At 38.1% G+C, this 20,704-nt stretch overlaps 1 protein-coding gene across 7 annotated transcripts in view; it reads right to left on the bottom strand.

The window, feature by feature from the left end:
• Positions 1 to 20,704, bottom strand: part of LOC136035336 (E3 SUMO-protein ligase EGR2-like) — a 99,251-nt gene that overhangs the window by 13,957 nt on the left and 64,590 nt on the right. For all 7 annotated transcript variants that reach the window (XM_065717071.1, XM_065717073.1, XM_065717076.1 and 4 more), the window contains 2 exons: positions 12,167 to 12,299; positions 3,449 to 3,571 (listed from right to left, as the gene is read on the bottom strand). In XM_065717071.1, coding sequence (XP_065573143.1) covers positions 3,449 to 3,571; positions 12,167 to 12,299 — 256 coding nt within the window. The remainder of the gene's footprint in view (positions 1 to 3,448; positions 3,572 to 12,166; positions 12,300 to 20,704) is intronic.

Below are 20,704 nucleotides of genomic sequence, written 5' to 3'. Positions count from 1 at the left end.
ATGCAACCAAGGTTTTGGTTTGTGGGGGTAAGAGTAGGAAGCCCTTCAACTTCTAGAGACGGATATTTGAGTCCTCTTATCACCTAGAAAACTACATTAGATGGATTTAAATCTTGGAATTTAACAATTAAATATTTATAGACCATCCAGCTATTTTCCACCTCTTGTAGAATGACAGAACATAAACACGCGAGGGGGGGGGGGGGTCCAATGCAGGCTTAAGAAATATCGGATTTTTGTCAATGGATTCTAGGATTTTTTATGTAAAACAACCTTATTCGCGTTTTCTCTACCCCACTTCCAAAAAAAAAAATCCTGCAAACGCACCTACCGTTAGGGTTATTATGACATTTTCCCCTGAAACGACAAACACCGTAAAAACTGGCATTAAGACCTCGTAACGTGTTGCAAAAACCGTGATCCATGTGTCACAATTATGGATCCACACATTGGACTACATTCCATGGAGAATCCCTGTATCGACAAAGCTTCTGATTTAATTGTCTGTTGGACATCCCTGGTCAATTTACTGCAGTCACAGATAGATATACGACCATTTATATATAACGGTCGGTTTACGAAAAACCGACAAAGCTTGACATTAATCAAGCTTTATTATCATTATTAATTGCCATTTATTGTCATTATTATTGTCGAAAAACCGACAAAGCTTGACATTAATCAAGCTTATCGATCATTATTAATTCATTGATAATGAATCGACAAAGCTTCTGATTTAATTGTCTGTTGGACATCCCTGGTCAATTTACTGCAGTCACAGATAGTTATACGACCTGTTATATATAACGGTCGGTTTACGGAAAAAAAAATGAATATCTCACAGCTACATTCCATGGAGAATCCCTGTATCGACAAGACTTCTGATTTAATTGTCTGTTGGACATCCCTGGTCAATTTACTGCAATCACAGATAGTTATACGACCTGTTATATATAACTGTCGGTTTACGAAAAACCGACAAAGCTTGACATTAATCAAGCTTTATTATCATTATTAATTGTCATTTATTGTCATTATTATTGTCGAAAAACCGACAAAGCTTGACATTAATCAAGCTTGTCGATCATTATTAATTCATTAATAATGAATCGACAAAGCATCTGATTTAATTGTCTGTTGGACATCCCTGGTCAATTTACTGCAGTCACAGATAGTTATACGACCTGTTATATATAACGGTCGGTTTACGAAAAAAAAAAATGAATATCTCACAGCGCATATGGCACTTATTTCTAGCAGGGAATTTTCCGAGCTTACGAATCAAGTCCCTAAAGGGCTAACCGAACTCTTGCTGATGACCCTCCCTCTTCTGCCACGTTTAGCTGAAATCCGATAAATAATTCTGATGAATGCAAAAGAAAAGAATATAGTAGTTGTTCACAGAGCTAGGATTGAGCACGAGCTAGGATTGAGCACGGACATCCGAAATCATGAATCTCTTGATCATGATCGGTTGAAGCAGACCAGCCCGCCCAGTAACTGGACAAATATTGAAAGCCCTACCTTCCTCCCCCCATAGATGTCAAATGCAGTGACGGTTCTGGCATCTCTTACTCCTGGCACAAACTTTGATTAGCGCCCACTCCATGTCTCCCAAAAACTCACTGGCTAAATTTTAACAAAATTTTCATCTATTAGTAAAATTTTCATTTATTAACGAAATTTCCATTTGTTTCAATCTGATTCTTATTTTATCCTCTGAAAAATTATTAGTCATCTTGTCGCAATAGATTGATTCTAATTCTTCACATTCTATGCATACTAACACTAGATCATAAGTCACTGCTGACCCATAGTCGATCTGAGGTGGATTAATATTGATCTAAGTTTACTAAGCGGCCTTTCAGTACTGGCCACCGACACTGCAATCGCTACTTTACGTTTGCGAAGACCCCTTTATTTCCACAATGCAAAATTAATTCTGATACATCTTTAGGTTTCTTAAAGGAAATGCGTCAGTGTTGAATGGTTTTTTTATCCAATATCTTGGAGTTCGTGGAACAACTGAACGGGATCTGAATCATCGCAATATTTTACTTGCATTGCTACTAACTTTATTTTCAAGGAATGGCAATGAAGACACGGGAAAAGTGAAAATTTTAGATTCAACTTGCTTATACTTAGCTTACTGCCAACTACCTCTCTGCTTTATTTTAATACAACTGAAATTAAAAAAATACAAAATTATTATGCCGTTAGATTATTTATTTGAAATTTTGCACCCCTAATGTTTTTGGGCCCGGGGAAAAACCTCTTTCCCCTCCCAAATACCAGCTCTGGTCAAACGATGAACAGACTACAAAAAGCCAGTCTATTGAGTCTCAGTTTTACTTTCCATAAGTTTCAATAGGATCTGACATCCCCTTTTGTAGATGTGCAGAAGTCAAGAATATAGATCCTCATCACCTACCCACCAAAGGTGTCATATCAGGTCCGGGGACTCATAAGGAAAATATGATTAGGGTAATAGCTCTTAATTTTCGCCAAGTTTGGTAGAGATCCGACGAACTCTTCCAAAGGTTATCCTAATGACAGAAATTTAGTCGGTCTCTCTCCTCTTCAACAAATCAGTAAATGAAACGGTCCCAAATTCCAAAATGTCATGACGCTCTTGAGTTATATATTCAAATGATTATAATTCACCCTGTCCCCCAGAGGTCAGACTAGTCCCCCCTAACTCAACGACACTAGCTGTTGCCTCTTATCAAGTTTGGTTGAGAGCCAACAATCACTTCGGATGGACATCGTAACAAAATATTTTAAAGACCCCCTGGTAAGGAAACAAGGAAGACAAGGTGAAAATTCACATCAGGCTTAGCAAAGACCTGAGATTAAATTTATGAATTTTATGGGACGGAGTCTATTCTTCTCTAGGTTGCGTCGAACGTCACAACCATAATATACCGACAAAATAATTCTAGCCCCCCTCCTTCTGCCTGTACGCCAGATCGTAAACAGGAACTTCAACATAGTTCTGAGCTAAAACTTTAATATGCATAGGACACTACCGAAAATCCGATCAAAATCCAAAAAGCAAAACAGATTTGAAGACAAACTTTTCTGGAATTATTTCTTGAAAATTTAGAGTAGTTAGAAGAAGTTCAAAATCAGTTTCTCGTAAAGATAACACTATTTCCTCATAGGTTAGGTAGCAAGATCCCTGAGAAGTTTACTTTCGGAGCTTAGATCGTATATTTTTACTTCTTTTTGATTGTTTTCAAGTTTGCATCTCTTACTATTTACGAAGCACCATTTAAGACCGCTAATAACAAAAAAAGCAAACGGACACAAACCAGCATCGCTGTTTTTAGTAATTACTATTGCCGCTCTTACTCAGTGGTAATTGGGCTGATATTCCTATTATTATTTTGAACTAATGGTGTCACTACAAAAAAAAAAAAAAAAAAAAAAAAACAAACCGGCTTACTTTTCATCTCTTCGATGTCCGTTTATGGCGTGATATTTCATACCATCGACATTCTTATACCGTTTGCAGCACCCAGGCACTGGGCATGCATAAGGTTTTTCTTCTCCAATTCCACCAGAGGATCTAGAAAAACAACAACAAATAAGCATTGCCAAGCCGTTTAATTAATCTTGTCAGTTGCGAGACGACTTAAAATAGAGCTAAGCAGTCGGATACGGGCTTCAACTTCAAAGGCAAAAGGAGTGCGATTCTACCTCCTCGAAGGTTCTCAAAAGCGCATTCATCTTTATAACAAGTCTTGTGTTATATGGAGGTTTTACGGTTGTATCCAGGGATGAAGATAAAAAACATGTATTGGCATTCGCACATAGAATTTTGGTTTGAACACAAGCAATAAAAAACCCTCTATAGGCTGTCACGAAATTTTGGGTAGATGCACTGAAGACAAAAACCCATCCCTTTCACCCATCCCCCCCACCCAAGGTCAGATCGGACCCGAACAGCAAAAAAGGAATATTAACTCTTAATAATAAAACTTTTTATAACAAAAAAAGCATTTTCTTTTACCATTCTTTTGCTGAGTTTTCCTTTACTTTGGCTATTCACACCGAATAAGAAATTTTCTGCTACGGAACGAAAAAATAAGTATTTGTTGCTGTTGGACATGACCGAGACACCGAATTTTGACCCCCCCCCCCCCAAAAAAAAAAGAAGAAGAAAACAAACAAAGAAAAAAACAGAATGTACAAGAACTGCACAATTCGTGAAATGAGCATTATTGCATTTTTCAGGCAAAAAATATGTCTTTTAACATTTTCCTCTGGTCAATAATTTTGCACAGCTGCTTAAATTGAACAAGCGTCGCTCTCACAATCTCTGTAATTTTGACTGAAAAGTATAAAAAAATAACATTGCCACGTTTTGCCATACCAATTTATTTAGGTGCAGTAGGAAAGATAAACAATTATCGGTGTTCAGGTTACTCCTCCCACAGTATCTGATGCACTTCCAAACGAATTTCTGAGCATAATACTATGCGTGAGTGCCAAAATTTTTAGGCCCAAGGACATTTCTATCGTATAAACCTGCCGACATAAGAATAAAAAAAATAACAAGAGCTAAGAACTCATATGGCACTTGTGACGAGGCCGGAAGAGCCAAGAGCTCATATGGCATGAGCTCTAGCAAAATTCTGAGAACCAATAGATTGATTTAAAAAGAAAACCGGAGGCTTTATGCCGGTCGGGATTTAAAATAAGAGCTCTGAGTCACGAGGTCCTTCTAAATACCAAAATTCATTAAGATCCGATCACCCACTCGTAAGTTATAAATACTTCATTTTATATAAGTTTTCCTCTCTCTTCAGCCCCCCAGATGGTCGAATCAGGGAAAACGACTTTATCAAGGTCATTTGTGCAGCTCCCTGACACTCCTACCAATTTCAGTCGTCCTAGCACGTCCAGAAGCACCAAAATAGCCAAAGCACTTAACCCCAGTTATCGTTGAGCATTCATGCAGTGTGGTTCTCCGCTGTGCAGAGTGAATTTGCTATAGCCACGCCCCTAGGATACAGTGTTTTTTCACTGAGAACAAGCTCGATTGAATAGGATTTCAGATTTGCATTTGATGAAAGCGGGCCCTAGTAATAACTGGTTTTATTACAAAACGGGGTCCTTGCCAGTAAGTTTCACTCGATGATATTTTAGTATATTAGATAGGCAAAGCGGCATTATCGTCAGAAATTAGTAATGGCAGTGACAAAAGAGCATTTTGACCGGAGGATGGACGAAATACTACAGTTAATTTCGCAGTTATAGACTGAAAATAAACTACTCAGAGCAGAAAATAAATTGCTCAAGACTGAGCTCGTCCAAGTGAAGACTTCTAATTTACGAACAGAACTATATACAAGAAAAAATAATATCATTATACACGGAATTGAAGCGTCGCAAGGCTCGGAAAATCTTCGGCAGACTGTAGCCTCATTTTTTGAGGCTAAGCTTGGAATATCCAACGCTAACCAAATACATATGAGTACCATTTATCGTATTTCAAAGAAATCTAGTCGACCAGAACCAGAGAGTGTTCTGAGCCTCCGAAGTGGGACACAGCGAAAAAAGGTTGTAGAGCCTATTTTTGTTAGCCTAGATGGCTTTGACCGGTCGATGATCACGAAGGAGTGTGGGAAACTTAAGAAGACGGGGTTCAGTGTGGACCGGCGGAGCTTGGTAAAAGAAGAAAGGAACTTTTGTCATTAGGGTATAAGCTAAAAACATCTAAAGTGACAGCTGAGAAAGTTGCAAAAACTAGTCTTGTCCAACGAGGCGTCAGAATGTGGTTGGATGTTAAAAAATCTAAAAATTCACAATGGGCGAAAAATCTAGATGAATGCTTTGACCCAGTTAAAGTGCCAACTATCCAACCTGAGGAATTAGACTCAGAGTCATAATTGTGTGTGTTCCTTTCATTCATAAGTTTTGTCAGTATAAGTTGATTGTCAATTGATTAGATTTCTGTGTTGATTTTCCCCCATCCTTGCCAGCGGTCGGATGTTGATTAAGTTCTTGAACATTCCTTAATTTTTCGATATATTTTATATTTTTTCTCCTTCATATGTAGTTATCATTACAAGTTGATTGCCGCTTGCTTACATTCTTCTGTCTAAAATGTGTATTTCAGTGCTTTTTTTTATCCATGTTATTCCATTTTCTTTGTTTTGTTTTTCTCTTTCAGAGTTCAAAAAAAGTTCCTACGGGTGTGTGTATTTCTCATGGTTTTTGCTTCACTTCAAGATATGGCCTTGTCCCCTGGAAACTATTAAGTAAGTAATGAGTTCCTATTTTTCATCCCGGGGGCTAATCACTCCTTCATTACCAAAAAATTATAACCGGTTAAAACAATTAGAGAATTCTTTTTTGGATTTAGAGAAAATTTTTGATGAAAAAATAAGTAATGAAGATGATTTGCCTTTATTTAGTGAAAGTAATTTTCCTAGAAGTAAATATGTTGATTTAATAGATTTGACGAAGGGACGCTCTGAATCTCAGTTCTCTGTGCTTCAACTTAACTGTCAAGGATTATGTTCGTCGTTTATGGAACTAACTACAATGTGCCACCAACTGCAACCCAACATAATTGGATTATGTGAGACATTCCTTACAGGACAAACGGATAACCTCCTAGATATCCCAGGCTATACATCAAATTTTCTACATAGAAAAGAAGCTCGCAGAGGAGGCTTGGCTATTTATGCGAGGAATGAATATGCGGTACATATTAACAACCAACTGAGCTGGAATGTTGAAGGCATTTTTGAATCACTTTTCCTTGAGCTATATGGGCCTTCTAAGAAAAAGATATTGATTGGAGAAATATATCGCTCACCCTCTGGTTCTGTTTCTGCTTTTATGGATATACTCAGATTTTACAGCTGATAGGAAACCAGAACCAAGATGTGATCATCATGGGTGATTTTAACATTAATCGCCTTTCCTCTAACAAATAGCTCAGTGGATCTTCTCACTATTATGTCAGGGTCTAATCTTTACCCTTCAATTACAATTCCAACCAGAGTAACAGAAAGTACACACTCACTGATTGACAACATTTTTTCTACATTATGTCCGGCGAAGGTATCAGTCATCACCAGCGACACATCTGATCATTTTCCTATACACACTGTCTTCAACACAGCGAGGATGCCAACTCCACTCGTAAGAACTAACCAGGATCTACAAGTAATTAATCTTAAAGAGGAGAATCTTAAACTGGTAAATGATGAGTTAAAAAAAAGTTTCTTGGGACAGTGTCCTAGCAAATGAAGATGTGAACGAAGGTTTTGAAATTTTCCACAATGCGTTTGTAGCTGCATATAAAACATGCTGTTTTAAAGAGAAACCAAGAAACCGCGGAAGAAAAAATACACTAATATGTCCATGGGTTACCGAAAGCTTACTCATATGCATAAATAAGACAATAAGTTATGGGGAAATTACAGAAACCACCCAAACCGAGAAAACCTAGAGAGATATGAGACGTATAAGAAATGCCTACATTCAGTTCTGAGGAAAGCAAAAAGAATTTATGTGAATAATAAAATTTCGGAAAGTGGGAAGGATGGACGAAAAGTCTGGAAGGTCATTAATTCGATTTTGCGACCAAATGATAAGAGAGCAGAATTGCCTTCCAGACTTTTTGTCAACGGGGAGGCTGTTACGGAACCCACTCAGGTTGCACAAGAACTCGGTACATTTTTCGCAAGGATAGGAGGAATTACATCTAATTCTGCGAAAAGTCCCCACAAACCCTACAAGCATTACCTTGGCTCAGCATGCACCAAATCAATGGTAATAATTCCTGTGACATCAACTGAAGTAGAGCTAATTGTGAAGACCTTGAAAGGCACATCAGCACATCAGGCACATCAGCATCTGGATTTGACCGGATACACACGAAAGCCCTGAAAGCAGTCCTCCCTTCTATCCTAGAGCCATTAACTTATTTGATAAACCTGTCTCTAAGAAGTGGTGTTTTTCCTTCGATACTAAAAAAAGCAAGAATAATCCCTCTGCATAAAGGTGGCCCTCATGACGATCCATCGAACTACCGACCCATATCCATATTATCTGTTTTTTCAAAAGTTTTTGAAAAACCCTTACAAAGACTACTTTACCAGTTTCTAAAAAAAAAAGGATTTTTTAATAGTCGTCAGTTCGGCTTCAGACCTGGTCATTCAACAGAAGATGCTCTGGCATCCTTAAGTTTATTCATCAACAGAGCACTTGACTCGAGTCTTCTGCCAGCTGCTATATTGATTGACATCAAGAAAGCATTTGACAGTATGGATCATACAATCTTACTGGGAAAGCTGCAACATATTGGAGAGAGAGGGATAGCCCTTCAATGGCTTACCTTCAAAATAGGTGCATCTACATTGGTGACGACCCAAGGAACGACACTACTGTGAAATTTGGTGTGCCCCAAGGATCAATTCTCGGTCCTCTTTTGTTTTTACTCGAGTCCATGTAAATGACCTAACTCGTATCCTTAATCCGAATCATGACGACCAAAAATGCTGTAACCTATGCTTTGATCAAACATCTGAGGACATTGCTAACGAGCAAGATGAACTTATAGCATTCGGTGACGACACTAAGATGACCTGCTGCGGACCCGATATGCCTTCACTCCAGCGGAAGCTTGAAAACATCATAGAAGAGACCTATCTGTGGATGGATGCCAACAAACTTGTCATCAATGTAGAAAAATCTTGCATCCTATTATTTTCTAGGGTAGGAACCCTTCACCCAGAACTAACAGGAATTGTGACGTCTCGTGGAAAGGTTCAACGACCAGTAAATGGACGTGCAAAATATTTAGGAGTAATAGTAGATGAAAACCTTTCTTTCCTTCCTCACATACATGCTGTAGAATTAAAGCTTTCAAGGAATCTGGGTATCATGAAGAAACTGAAGCAGTCATTCCCACGTAAAACCCTTACCCTTCTCTACAATGTACTCATTAGACTCCACTTACAGTATTGCGCAATGGTAAGGCAATCGACATTCAAATCCCATCTGAAAAAACTGGATTCCATCCACAAGAATGCCTTGAAGATCATCAAACACAGAGAAGATTATCTCTCGCTGAAATCGTTGTTTGAGCTTTCCTGCTTGGTTTTTGCTTTCAGATTCCTCTCCGGCTTGCTTCCACCGCCTTTTAGGAATCTATTCCGTTTGGTATCCGAACAGCGTCTTCCAATTACAAGACTATCAGCACAGATCCATATTCGACATACGCCAACAGTGAGGTCGGATTTTTCGCCTGATATCGTCTGTGCTAAGGCTTACAATACCCTACCGCTTGAACTGAGAGGTAGGAGCTCCCTTGGTTCTTTCAAAAAGAGAATAAAAATTATCTTGTTTTGAATTAGTTTAATTTGAATAAGGAATCTAATTAGAAAAGTGATTTTAGTTATTATTCAGTTTTTTGTGGGGGTTGGAGTGGTTTGCTCCTGGATGAAGAGGTGGGAACTTGTATGGATGTTTTTTTGATATGGGCCATGATTGTATCGAGAAGTGGAGGGAGAGCCATAGTGCGTATTTATTTTTGAGGTGATATGGGACTCAGCATGCAGTTTTTGCATAGAGATGAGAGATTATGTATCTTATGATTGTTATAATTTTTTTTTAATAAACCCGAATGAACTGAACCCACCCCTAACTCCCCCGAAGAGAGCGAACCTAGTACGGTTACGTCAATCACATATCTACGACATTTGCTTATTCTACCCACCAAGCTTCATCCCCATTCGTCCACTCTAAGCGTTTTCCAAGATTTCCAATTTACCCCTCCAACTGAGTTCCTTCTAAATATTAAATTTCATAAAGATCCGGTCGCCCGTTTTTAAGTTAAAAATACCTCAATTTTTCTAATTTTTCCAAGTCAACATCCCCCAGCTCCTCCTAAGTGAACAAATCCGTTCTAATTATGTCAGTCACGCATCTATACCTTGTGCTTATTCTTCCCATCAAGTGTCATCCCAATCTCTCTACTCTAAGCGTTTCCCAAGATTTGTGTCCCCCTCCAACCCCCTATTTCCCCGGATCCAATTCGAGGCAAAAATGGAGCATCTGAGACATAAGATCCTTCAACATATCAAGTTTCATTAAGATTCGATCACCTATTCGTAAGATAAAAATACCCAAATTTTCACGTTTTCCAAGAATTCCAGTTTCCCCCTCCAACTCCCCCCCCCCACCCCAATGTCAGGGGATCTGGCCAGAATTTAAAATAAGAGCTCTAAAGCACAAGATCCTTCTAAATATCAAATTTCATTAAGATCAGATCACCCGTTCGTAAGTTACAAATACCTTAATTTTCTAATTTTTCCGAATTATCCCCCCCCCCTCCAACTCCACCAAAGGGAGCGGATCCAGTCCTGTTATATTAGTTCCGTATCTCGGACATGTTTTTATTCTTCCCACCCAGTTTCATCCTGATCTCTCCGCTTTAAGGTATTTTCTAAGATTTTCGGTCCCCCTCCCCCCAACTGCCCTCCCCCGCAATGACACTGGATCCTGTTGGGATTTAAAATATGAGATCTGAGTTACGAGGTCCTTTTAAATATGAAGTGTCATGAACATCCGATCACTCCTTCGTAAGTTAAAAATACGTCATTTTTTCTAATTTTTTAGAACTAGCCCCCCCCCCCAACTCCCCCAAATAGAAAAAATCCGTTCCGATTATGTCAATCATGAATCTAGGACTTCTGCTTATTTTTCCCACCAAGTTTCATCCAGATCCCTCCAGTTTAAGCGTTTTCCAAGATTTTAGGTCCCCCCAAACTCCCCCCGATGTCACCAGATCTGGTCGAGACTTAAAATAAGAGCTTTGAGACACTATATCCTTCTAAATATCAAATTTCTTTGAGATTCGATCACCCATTCGCGAGTTAAAAGTAAGTATGCTTTCAATCTGTGTGATTGAAGGAATAAAATGGGGCCATGACCCCTCCAAGACCCTCATTTCGCCGACAACTTTTTAGCAGAAAGGTGAGTATTTAGCACCTTATTACATGGTACTTTGCCCAATGACCTGAAAAACAACAATACTTTGTATGATGACAGGAAACAATGGCATTTTGCCTGATGACAGAAAAAAGCGACGCTTTTTGTATTAACCAGAAAATTGATAACACAAACAGCGATGGCAAAAAGTTTTGAGGCAAAATGTTACAGAATCCTGAACACAAAAATGTAAAAAAAAAGGAAAAATAAAACATAAAAAAAAGAATTAAGTCGAAACCCAAAATAATGCTTGGGGTAAATCCTTCAAGTCCAAGCCGCAATAGGAAATAATTTTAAAATAAAATGGAGTCACTTCCTTAAGGAAACGAAGTCTAAATACTGTTTTGGGGGCAATTAGAATGCCCATTCGATTGAACTGATATTAGGAAGCAGGCACGTACGTAGATTTTTTTTTTGGGGGGGGACCAAAACCTTCGAAATAGCAGATATAAAGTAGCAGTTTTTTTTGTAATGCAAAAAGCACGTATTTCAGAAAATACAGATTAACTTTTATCTGTAGTATTGTAGCGGATGGGGAGAAGAAGCCTGAAGCCTCAAAAGTACGTTTTAGGCTCAGGTTATGTTATAGCGATTTAGAACCAGTGATTAATCTATTATATCCCACTGAAAGGGAAACTTTAGGGTTAACAGTGCAATATGGGTGGTGTGAGGGGTAGTTCTTCTATTGCAAAAACTTAGATTTTAATGAAGAATGATTGTTGCCAAAATTGATCCATTAAAAGCTGTACTTTATCCTGAAAAGGAGGGATAAACGCCCTAATACCAAGGATAATTCTATTTTACTGTGGAAAGCAAACTCTCTTCATAAAAAAAAAAATAACAGTACAATTGCTATTTACTTCAAAGAGGATAAAAAGTTAGACAGAAAATGGGTTAATAATTGGGCACTAACTTGACCGGATAATAGCATGCTGTAAAATCCCCCCAAAAACGCTTCACACATGTATCCAGATTCTTAATAAATATCCAACTTTTTCCAGAAATCCCAAGAAACCATGGGGAAATTAAACATTTCACAAAATTTCGGGGGGAGGGGGCCGAAAGCCCCCCTCCCCTCCGTACGTGCCAGTTAGGAAAGTTATTGACAATGGACTCAATTGTGCCTTTAAAAAAGAGGTTAAAAACATACTTGCTTCCATATTTCATTATGAACTCTGGGCTATATTCTTCTTGGGCATCTGAAGGGTTTGAGTTGTTTGTCCATTGACTCTCATCCTCATTTGAGTCTGAATCGCTGCCTTCGTCTTCTGCTTTACAAGCCTCTAGAAGGATAAATGCAACACTAAGAATTGACTACCAAAATAATGAAGTCTTGCACTTTCTGCCGTCCTTGAATTTTTCTTCTCCAAACAAATGTACTCACCTTCAGTAATGACAGACTCCTCCCTCCCTATTACCAAGTGCTACTCCTTCTTCCCTGTAGCCCAGAAATAATTCAGCTTCCCAAGACCAAACTGTTCTCACTTTTAATTTAAGCGACACTAAATGCTTTCGCCCCATACTTATCCTTCGTGTTGCGTAGTTTATTTTTTGTATGTCCTAGTATTTATTCTTAACATTTTTCGGGTTGTCCCTTTTTAATTTATCCTTGGTATATGTTTCTTTTTAAATATAAAGTATCCAAAATATTTTCATGGTAACTTAAGCATTTTTTTTACAGTTTGTTTTATTGCGACTATAAAACGTTAACTTAGGAATTGATTATCAAATGTACTACTAAATACATTATTCCAATAAAATTGTACCTAAAATTTTTTGTCCGATCCCCCCCCCAAAAAAAAACAAGAAGAAAAGAAAGACGACAGAAAAATAGCCAATAATTAAATAAAAATTATATGGAATAGCGCAGTTCAATCATTACTGGTGTATAATTTGAGGCACATACACAGAGATGAGGGAGCCCTTAGGTAATTCAGTTACTAACTATCAAAACCATAAAATATATTGGTACTTGTGTATTATCCCGAACACAATAAAGAAGTGTAGTTAGGTCATAATCATAATGAAATATACCAGAACATGATGAAAATATAACACTTTAGAACAAAGAATTGTGGAAAGCAGGCCGCAGAGAACAAATCATATTAAATACCTAACAACCTCTATATATTAAATATTTAATTAAAATATACATGCGTCGTAGTTTCTTTCACGAAAGAATAAGCTAATTATAACCGAATCCGATATAAAACCGGTTTTACTCAGATCACACAAAGCAAACTTCTTGAGTGTATTCGGGATAATACACAAGTACCAATATATTTCCAGGGGATGTTTTAATCAGGCGAAGTTGATTTCAAGAGACAGATACAATTTATTTTTGTACTTAGCAAAACAAGACAAACCATGATTAAAAATATAAAATTTCCAAAAAATTTTCCATAAATAGAGGATTAGGAAAAGCTAAAAACAAGACATGAAATTAATCAAGGTCAAACTAGCTTGAAACAGTAATATACGAAAGAAATGTGACAGATAAGATTGCATAAATATCAAAGTTCAAAATTCAGAATTTAACAATAATTTCTCCACCGCACGTAAAAAATAGAGCAAATAAAAACGAGACGCAAGTTGTACCACTTAATTAAGAAATAAGTGACATTCGATCAGCTAAGAGCTCATACAGGACACGTGACGAGGTCGGAAGAGCCAAGAGCTCATATGGTATGAGCTCTAGCAAAATTCTAAGAATCAATAGATTACTTTAATAGCAAAATCAGAGGCTTAATGCCGGTCGGGATTTAAAATAAGAGCTCTAAGTCACAAGTCCTTCTAAATATCAAAATTCATTAATATCCGATCACCTACTCGTAAGTTGAAAATACCTCAATTTTTCTAATTTATCCTCTCCCTTCAGCCCCCCAGATGGTTGAATCGGGGAAAACGACTTTATCAAGTCAATTTGTGCAGCTACCTGACATGCCTACCAATTTTCATCGTCCTAGCACGTCAAGAAGCACCAAACTCGCCAAAGCACTGAACCCCACCACCTAACTCCACCAAAGAGAGCAGATCCAGTCCGGTTACGTCAATCACATATCTACGACATTTATAAGTGTTTTCCAAGATTTCCAATTTCCTCCTCCAACTCCCCCCAATGTCAAAAGATCTGGTCGGGATTTGAAATAAGAGCTCTGAGACATGAGTTCCTTCTAAATATCAAATTTCATTAAGATCCCGTCACCCGTACTTACGCTAAAAATACCTCAATTTTTCTGATTTTTCCAAATTAACAACCCCCAGCTCCCCCAAAGAGAACGGATCCCTACCAATTATGTCAATCTCGTATCTATAACTTGTGCTCATTCTTCCCATCAAGTTCCATCCCGATCTCTCCACTCTAAGGGTTTTCCAAGATTTCCGATTTCCAAGATATCTGTTTTCCCCCTCCAACCCTCTATGTCCCTGGATCCGATTCGAATTGAAAATGGAGCATCTGAGACATAAGATTCTTCTATATATCAAGTTTCATTAAGATCCGATCACCAATTCGTAAGATACCTTGATTTTCATGTTTTCGAAGAATTCCGGTCCCCCTCCAACTCCCTTCAATGTCACCAGATCTGGTCGAGATTTAAAATAAGAGTTCTAAAGCAAAAGATCCTTCTAGATATCGAATTTCATTAAGATCTGTTTCATTTGTTTTGTTAGAGTTCACTTCAAAGGGTTAGTGCTCTTTTTTCTGTGTTAAGCAGTGAGGACAACTTGCAGAGGTCCTTGCCGTAATGTGCTTTTGTCTCTTCACTTCTTTTCTGTCCACTGGCTGATATATAACTCGTTTTCTAGGTTCTTATTAATTGTTTTTATATTTTTTCGCTTTCTATCAAATGAGGATGCCAGGGGGCTAAAACCACAAGAAATTGTCTTTTACAGCCACAAATTCCAACTTCCACGCGGATTTGTGAAACCAATCTGGAGGAAAAGGGCAGCACTAAAGCGAAGCTTTCGAAAGTATTTTCAAGTAGTATTTTCAGTAGTATTTTTAAGTCTAAACATTTTGAGTATAAGGAGGTGTTATTAAAACAAACTTTGCTACAGGGTATCAAGGTTATACCGAAGAGTTCCAAGGTTAGACCCCTATCCGACCCCCTCCCCTCTTATATACTTTTCGTTACTAAACGGCTAAGATAACGAAAACAAACTTGGGTGATATACCCTGGGTGATATACCCAGCTGAATCGAAATCCGGGTATGACCCTGTACGCCGTTTCCTCATATTCAGGACGTATCCTAATTATAATAAACACGTGCCAGAAATATAACTTATTTTGAGAAGTTAAAAGCACAGAGCAACTACTAATTATAAAAAAAAAAAATTAATGACACATGATTAAATCAGGAGAATCGACCAACATTTGGGTGATTTCCAGTTGTAAAATAAATATGGGCGTCTGACAACTCTGAAATGCAACAAATTTTAGACACACTAATTAGTGCATTGACAGTAAGATTTAGGGTCAAGTTACCTGAAAGGTTTATCGGGGCAACTGAACTTCAAAGTATTCCGCTTTAAAAGATGTACAAACCTAATTAATTAATATAAAAGTCTCATTCCCTATAAATTCTTAATATTAGTATTATATGTTAGTTGGCCAGTTCAATTGAGTGCAAATAATAAAAAAAAAAATGTTTGATGAAATGTTTGCATTTTTGTTTTCTTTTTTTCCTCTCTGTGTTTATTTACCTTATCTTGTATTAGAGTTTTGATAGATATGATTGTAATGTTTTCCCCTACGTTCATAGGCCATGGAGCCTTTCGTGGGGGTGTTTTGAGTAGGGCCAAAGGCGTGAGTGCAGCCAGATCGAAACGAATGCTCATGTGCAGGGGCCAGAGGTCCAAGCTGTCAGCCGTAGCGAGCGGAATGAGGCGCTCAAAAGCCAAAAACAGGATTTTTGCTAATCAAGAGGCCAACGAAGCAGTTGTTTTTTGCTAATAATAAGTAAATAATTGACAATAATAATAATTATTAATGCTACATATTAATATACTACAATGATTAAATGATCAGTAAATCATTATCTTTAAAACATAGATATCTATGGCACCTGGCATGTGTGCCGGAAAGGGGCTTTCGGACCCACGCATAACCCAAAATTCACAAGTTTTATTTTTCATGAATTCCTTCATTATGTTCTACATTTACTCATGTAATTCATGTGTTTTTTTTATGAACATGTACCCCCCCCCCCCAGATAACTTTATAAGGAGCCGATTTTGAATCGACAAATAAAGCAGCTAATGCTGGGGAATCACGGAAATCCAATTGATCGGAGCCCTTCATTCCAATCTCCCAACGCTGCTAGAAAGCAGCAATAAGAAATTGAACTGCGAGAAGATGGAGCAAAATTGACATAGATAGGCGGGATGCAGAATAGTCGTGAAAACAAAAAGACACCTAATAGTAGAATAAAAGGAGGATATTGGAGCACATGGAAGACGGATCTAATAGAAGATGTTAGGTAGAGGACATACTAAGAGATGGTAAGGATACACAGCTGGCAAAACATATGGTTAAGATCAAAAACTGTAGATTAGCCCATCCCCACTACTAAGCTTTCCTTTGGGCGTGAAGGCAATGGGCCTTTGTGTCTAAGCCTCAACTTAGTTCGGTGAGTTTGTTCATACTAACAACAGAACTGGACCTTCAGACCAGTCTCATAAAGGGAACCTCAGATTTTTCATTATGCCTTATAGTTTACATAGCTTAACAGATTTTACCTTAATGTCCCCTCCATTCGTAAACAGTTAAGCCACCCTAGCGGAGTGGATAGCACACCAGACCTACAATCCAATGTACTTCCAGATTCACGTTCAAATCCTGGCTTTACCAAGACTCAAGTCCCGACTTGGGATGAGGTTCAGTGGTGCGATTTTACAAGTTCAGTCCCCTGGGGTGTAGAGGGGATTAGCCTTTGAAGTCTGAGCCTCGATCCAATTGAGTTCACCCCCCCCCCCCACACACACACACACACGCAACGCAAATTATACATTAAAATTCGTAAACAATGTCCAGCGCATAAAACCCATATAAAAATCAATCTTTTAAGACGAAAAAGCTGATGAAAAATTAATATCTTACCCAACATAGTTGAAGAAGGGGTACCACAAGAAGAAAATTTGTTAGACGGTGAGAGAACAAGCCCTTAATTTTCAACCTCAAAAGATATCATACCCACGAACTTTGCCGTCTTCAATTTGTTTTTTTCCTCTTTCTGGCAAATTTTAACAACTAATACCATAGACTCACTCAACATATCAAAACATGGTAATTGTTCAATTCTTGATGGGGGGGGGGGGGGAATTAAGAACAAGACGCTGGAGAAGTAGCTTGAGCTTATGCAACAGTACAACCAGATTGATGGCTTTGCGTTTCCTTATAAGATTCATGTGAGTTTAAGATCGTTCCAGACTCCATGAACTATATTCAGATGGAGAAGAGATATAAAATCCCTATATTCTATATACTTGAGTCACTATTTAAACGAACAGAATGATAGATAATTACTACATCTCAAATTAGGCAGTAGAATTAGAGTAGAACTTCTCCTGTCATATTGAAAAGCTGCATCGGCAAAAGGGCGTTCCTGCACATATAAAACTTAAAACGCACAGAAATTACTTCGTATATAAAAGAGGCTGCTTCCTCATCAACGCCCCGCTCTTTACGCTAAAGTTTGACTCTTTCTCTCAATTCTTCTTTTTAAAACAGTAAAAAACTTTAGCGTAAAGAGCGGGGCGTTGATGTTGAAGTAGCCTCTTTCATATACGAAGTAATTTCTGTGCGTTGTAAGTTTTAATGTCGCTCCTTACTTTCAGTTAAAAAAACTTGTTTTTTTTATTTAATTTCTGAACGTTTTTGAATTAATGCATGTTTTGATTTTGGCTCTCTGCAGAGGAATAATCAAAACGAAATTTGCATTTTTTTTTTTTTTTTTTTTTTTTTGGCTAAATTGCTTTCTTATAATTTTGGTCGAATGATTGAGAAAAAAAGAGCGGGGGACGAAGCCTAGTTGCCCTCCGATTTTTTGGTTAATTAAAAAGGCAACTAGAACTTTTAATTTTTTACGAATCTTTTTATTGGTAAAAGATTTACGTAACTTATAAATTAGCTTACGTAAAGAACTTTTGTATTCTCATGTTTTTATTACATATATGAGAGGATTCGCCCCATCGTCAGTACCTCGCTCTTTACACTAAAGTTTAAATTTTATCCCAATTCATTAAGAATGACCCCTGAATCACAAAAGCCGTAGAATAAATAGTTGAAATTACTAAAAATACTTTAGCGTAAACTGCGAGGTATTAGAAGGAGGTGAGCCCCTCATATGGATAATAATTTCTGTTTGTTTTAAGTTTTATTGCTGTTCCTTACTTCCAGCTGAAAAAGCTTTTTCACGTTTATTTTTTAATTGTTTTTTTAAATAATGCATGTAAATCCTGCTCTCCCTTCATGGAAATTTTCTTCTCCCATGACAAATTCTCGATGGAAAGTTCCCCCAGCGTATCCCCCTCTTCTCAACCCCTCCCCCCAACCAAAAAAATCCTCCTGAAAACGCCTGTATACTTCCCAATTACCATTACTATATGTAAGCACAGGTCAAAGTTTGCAACTTGTTGCCCCTCCCACGGGGACTGTGGGGGAGTAAGTCGTCCCCAAAGACATAGTTATAAAGTTTTTCAACAACGCTGAATAAAATGGCTATCTCAGAATTTTGATCCGTTGACTTTGGGAAAATAATTAGCGTGGGAGGGGGCCTAGGTGCCCTCCAATTCTTTTGGTCACTTAAAAAGGGCACTAGAACTTTTCATTTCCGTTAGAATGAGCCCTCTTGCAACATTCTAGGACAACTGGGTCGATACGATCACCCCTGAAAAAACAAAACAAAAAAAAACAACAAAAAAAAACAAATAAACACACATCCGTGATCTGGCTTCTGGCAAAAAATGCAAAATTCCACATTTTTGTAGATAGGAGCTCGAAACTTCTACAGTAGGGTTCTCTGATACGCTGAATCTGATGGTGTGATTTTTGTTAAGATTCTATGACTTTTAGGGGGTGTTTCCCCCTATTTTCTAAAATAACGCAAATTTTCTTAGGCTCGTAACTTTTGATGGGTAAGACTAAACTTGATGAAACATATATTTAAAACCAGCACTAAAATGCGATTCTTTTGATGTAGCTATTGGTATCAAAATTCCATTTTTTAGAGTTTTGGTTACTATTGAGCCGGGTCGCTCCTTACTACAGTTCGTTACCACGAACTGTTTGAAAGGGGGAAGTGTTTCCTCTAAGATTGGTCTGAAGATATCTTTGAAAAGTTGAGACTTAGAGGGGTAGTTTTTATATATTTTTCAACCCACCCCCTTCTCAAAGGGAAAATTTCCTGGTACCCCCTGTCTGGATATCAGACTTGTGTATGTCTAAGGAAACTAACAAAGGATATGAGGTTCGATTTTATTAAAGTTAGGAGAAAATAGCATTTAAAGTACATAACAATAGAAGGGTTACATTCTATTATCATAACCCTATATCAAAAGTAAGACTTATAAGTAAGATATATTTTCCATCTATTCTGTCACTTCTGTCTTTGTCTTGTCTCACACTAAGCTAAAAGAAACTAGCGAAGAAACCGGTTTGTTCCGAAGTCTTACACAGTGAAAACTTGAGTGAGTGGTGTATAATACACGAGTACCGAGATTCCCCCCCCCCCTCCTACGGAAAATAAAAAAACACAACTCATAAAATTCTCAAATTCAGACAGCCTTATTTTACAGGGAGGGGGTGGTATATTCCGTGAAGGGTACTTTCCGACGGGGAAACGCCGGGGGAGAGGGGGGGGGGGGTAGACGCCTAGAACCATGTTTCCTATCCCTGGGTTATGAGTTTCTGAAACTCTGAATAAGCCCAATTCAAAACGTCTGAATTAGTCAGTCAAAATGTCAATACGAGTTATTTTTTAACATTTGAACGTTCCAAGTTATAACTTTCATATAAAATTTGAAAAGTGTTATGACCTCAGAAAAAGCAATGAGTCCCACCAATCCAGGTCAGAGACTAAGACATCTTCTCAAGTTTACATGAAGCTCTTAGGTCGGCTTATATCCAGACACCAACAAGTCCCTGGGACCTCCAGTTGAATTGTGGCCTTGTGCGGTCCTGGGCCCACCCTCGTCAGAACATGGTTTCCCATATTTGGCAATTCTCTACCAGCAAGGGATGACGTCCGGCACACGTAATCTCAAGCCTAATACCTCCAAATCATTATATGTTCATGTCTACTAATCAGAATCCAGTCAGTGCTGTGTCGTTTACTTCACCATAATTTTCTCGGGGGCGCCACTTCTAAAAGTCACCTTTAGGTGCCGGTTCTGGTAAAGCAAACTCATGAAAAGGTCAACCCCGAAACCACTACGAGGCCACGCAGGCATGATTTCCCTTTCGGGAATAGGGGCAGAGGACTGAGCATATGGCAAAGCGGTAATTCCAAACCGTCTCACAACACTGGAACAGCTTTAAGCTTTTATACTCAGCCTATCCTCTTCAGGCCATTCGTCAGGACGCTTTAAGCTCCATTTTCTGACGTCACAAATCGGTTGATCTTCAAAACATCTTCATTAAAGTTTTCTAGGACCTGTCTGGATACAATTTTAAAGCCGAATGGGAAA

The sequence above is a fragment of the Artemia franciscana genome, chromosome 14, assembly GCF_032884065.1.
Source record: "Artemia franciscana chromosome 14, ASM3288406v1, whole genome shotgun sequence".
In the NCBI taxonomy this organism is placed as follows: Eukaryota; Metazoa; Arthropoda; class Branchiopoda; order Anostraca; family Artemiidae; genus Artemia; species Artemia franciscana.
This window is presented reverse-complemented; position numbering and strand designations above follow the sequence as displayed.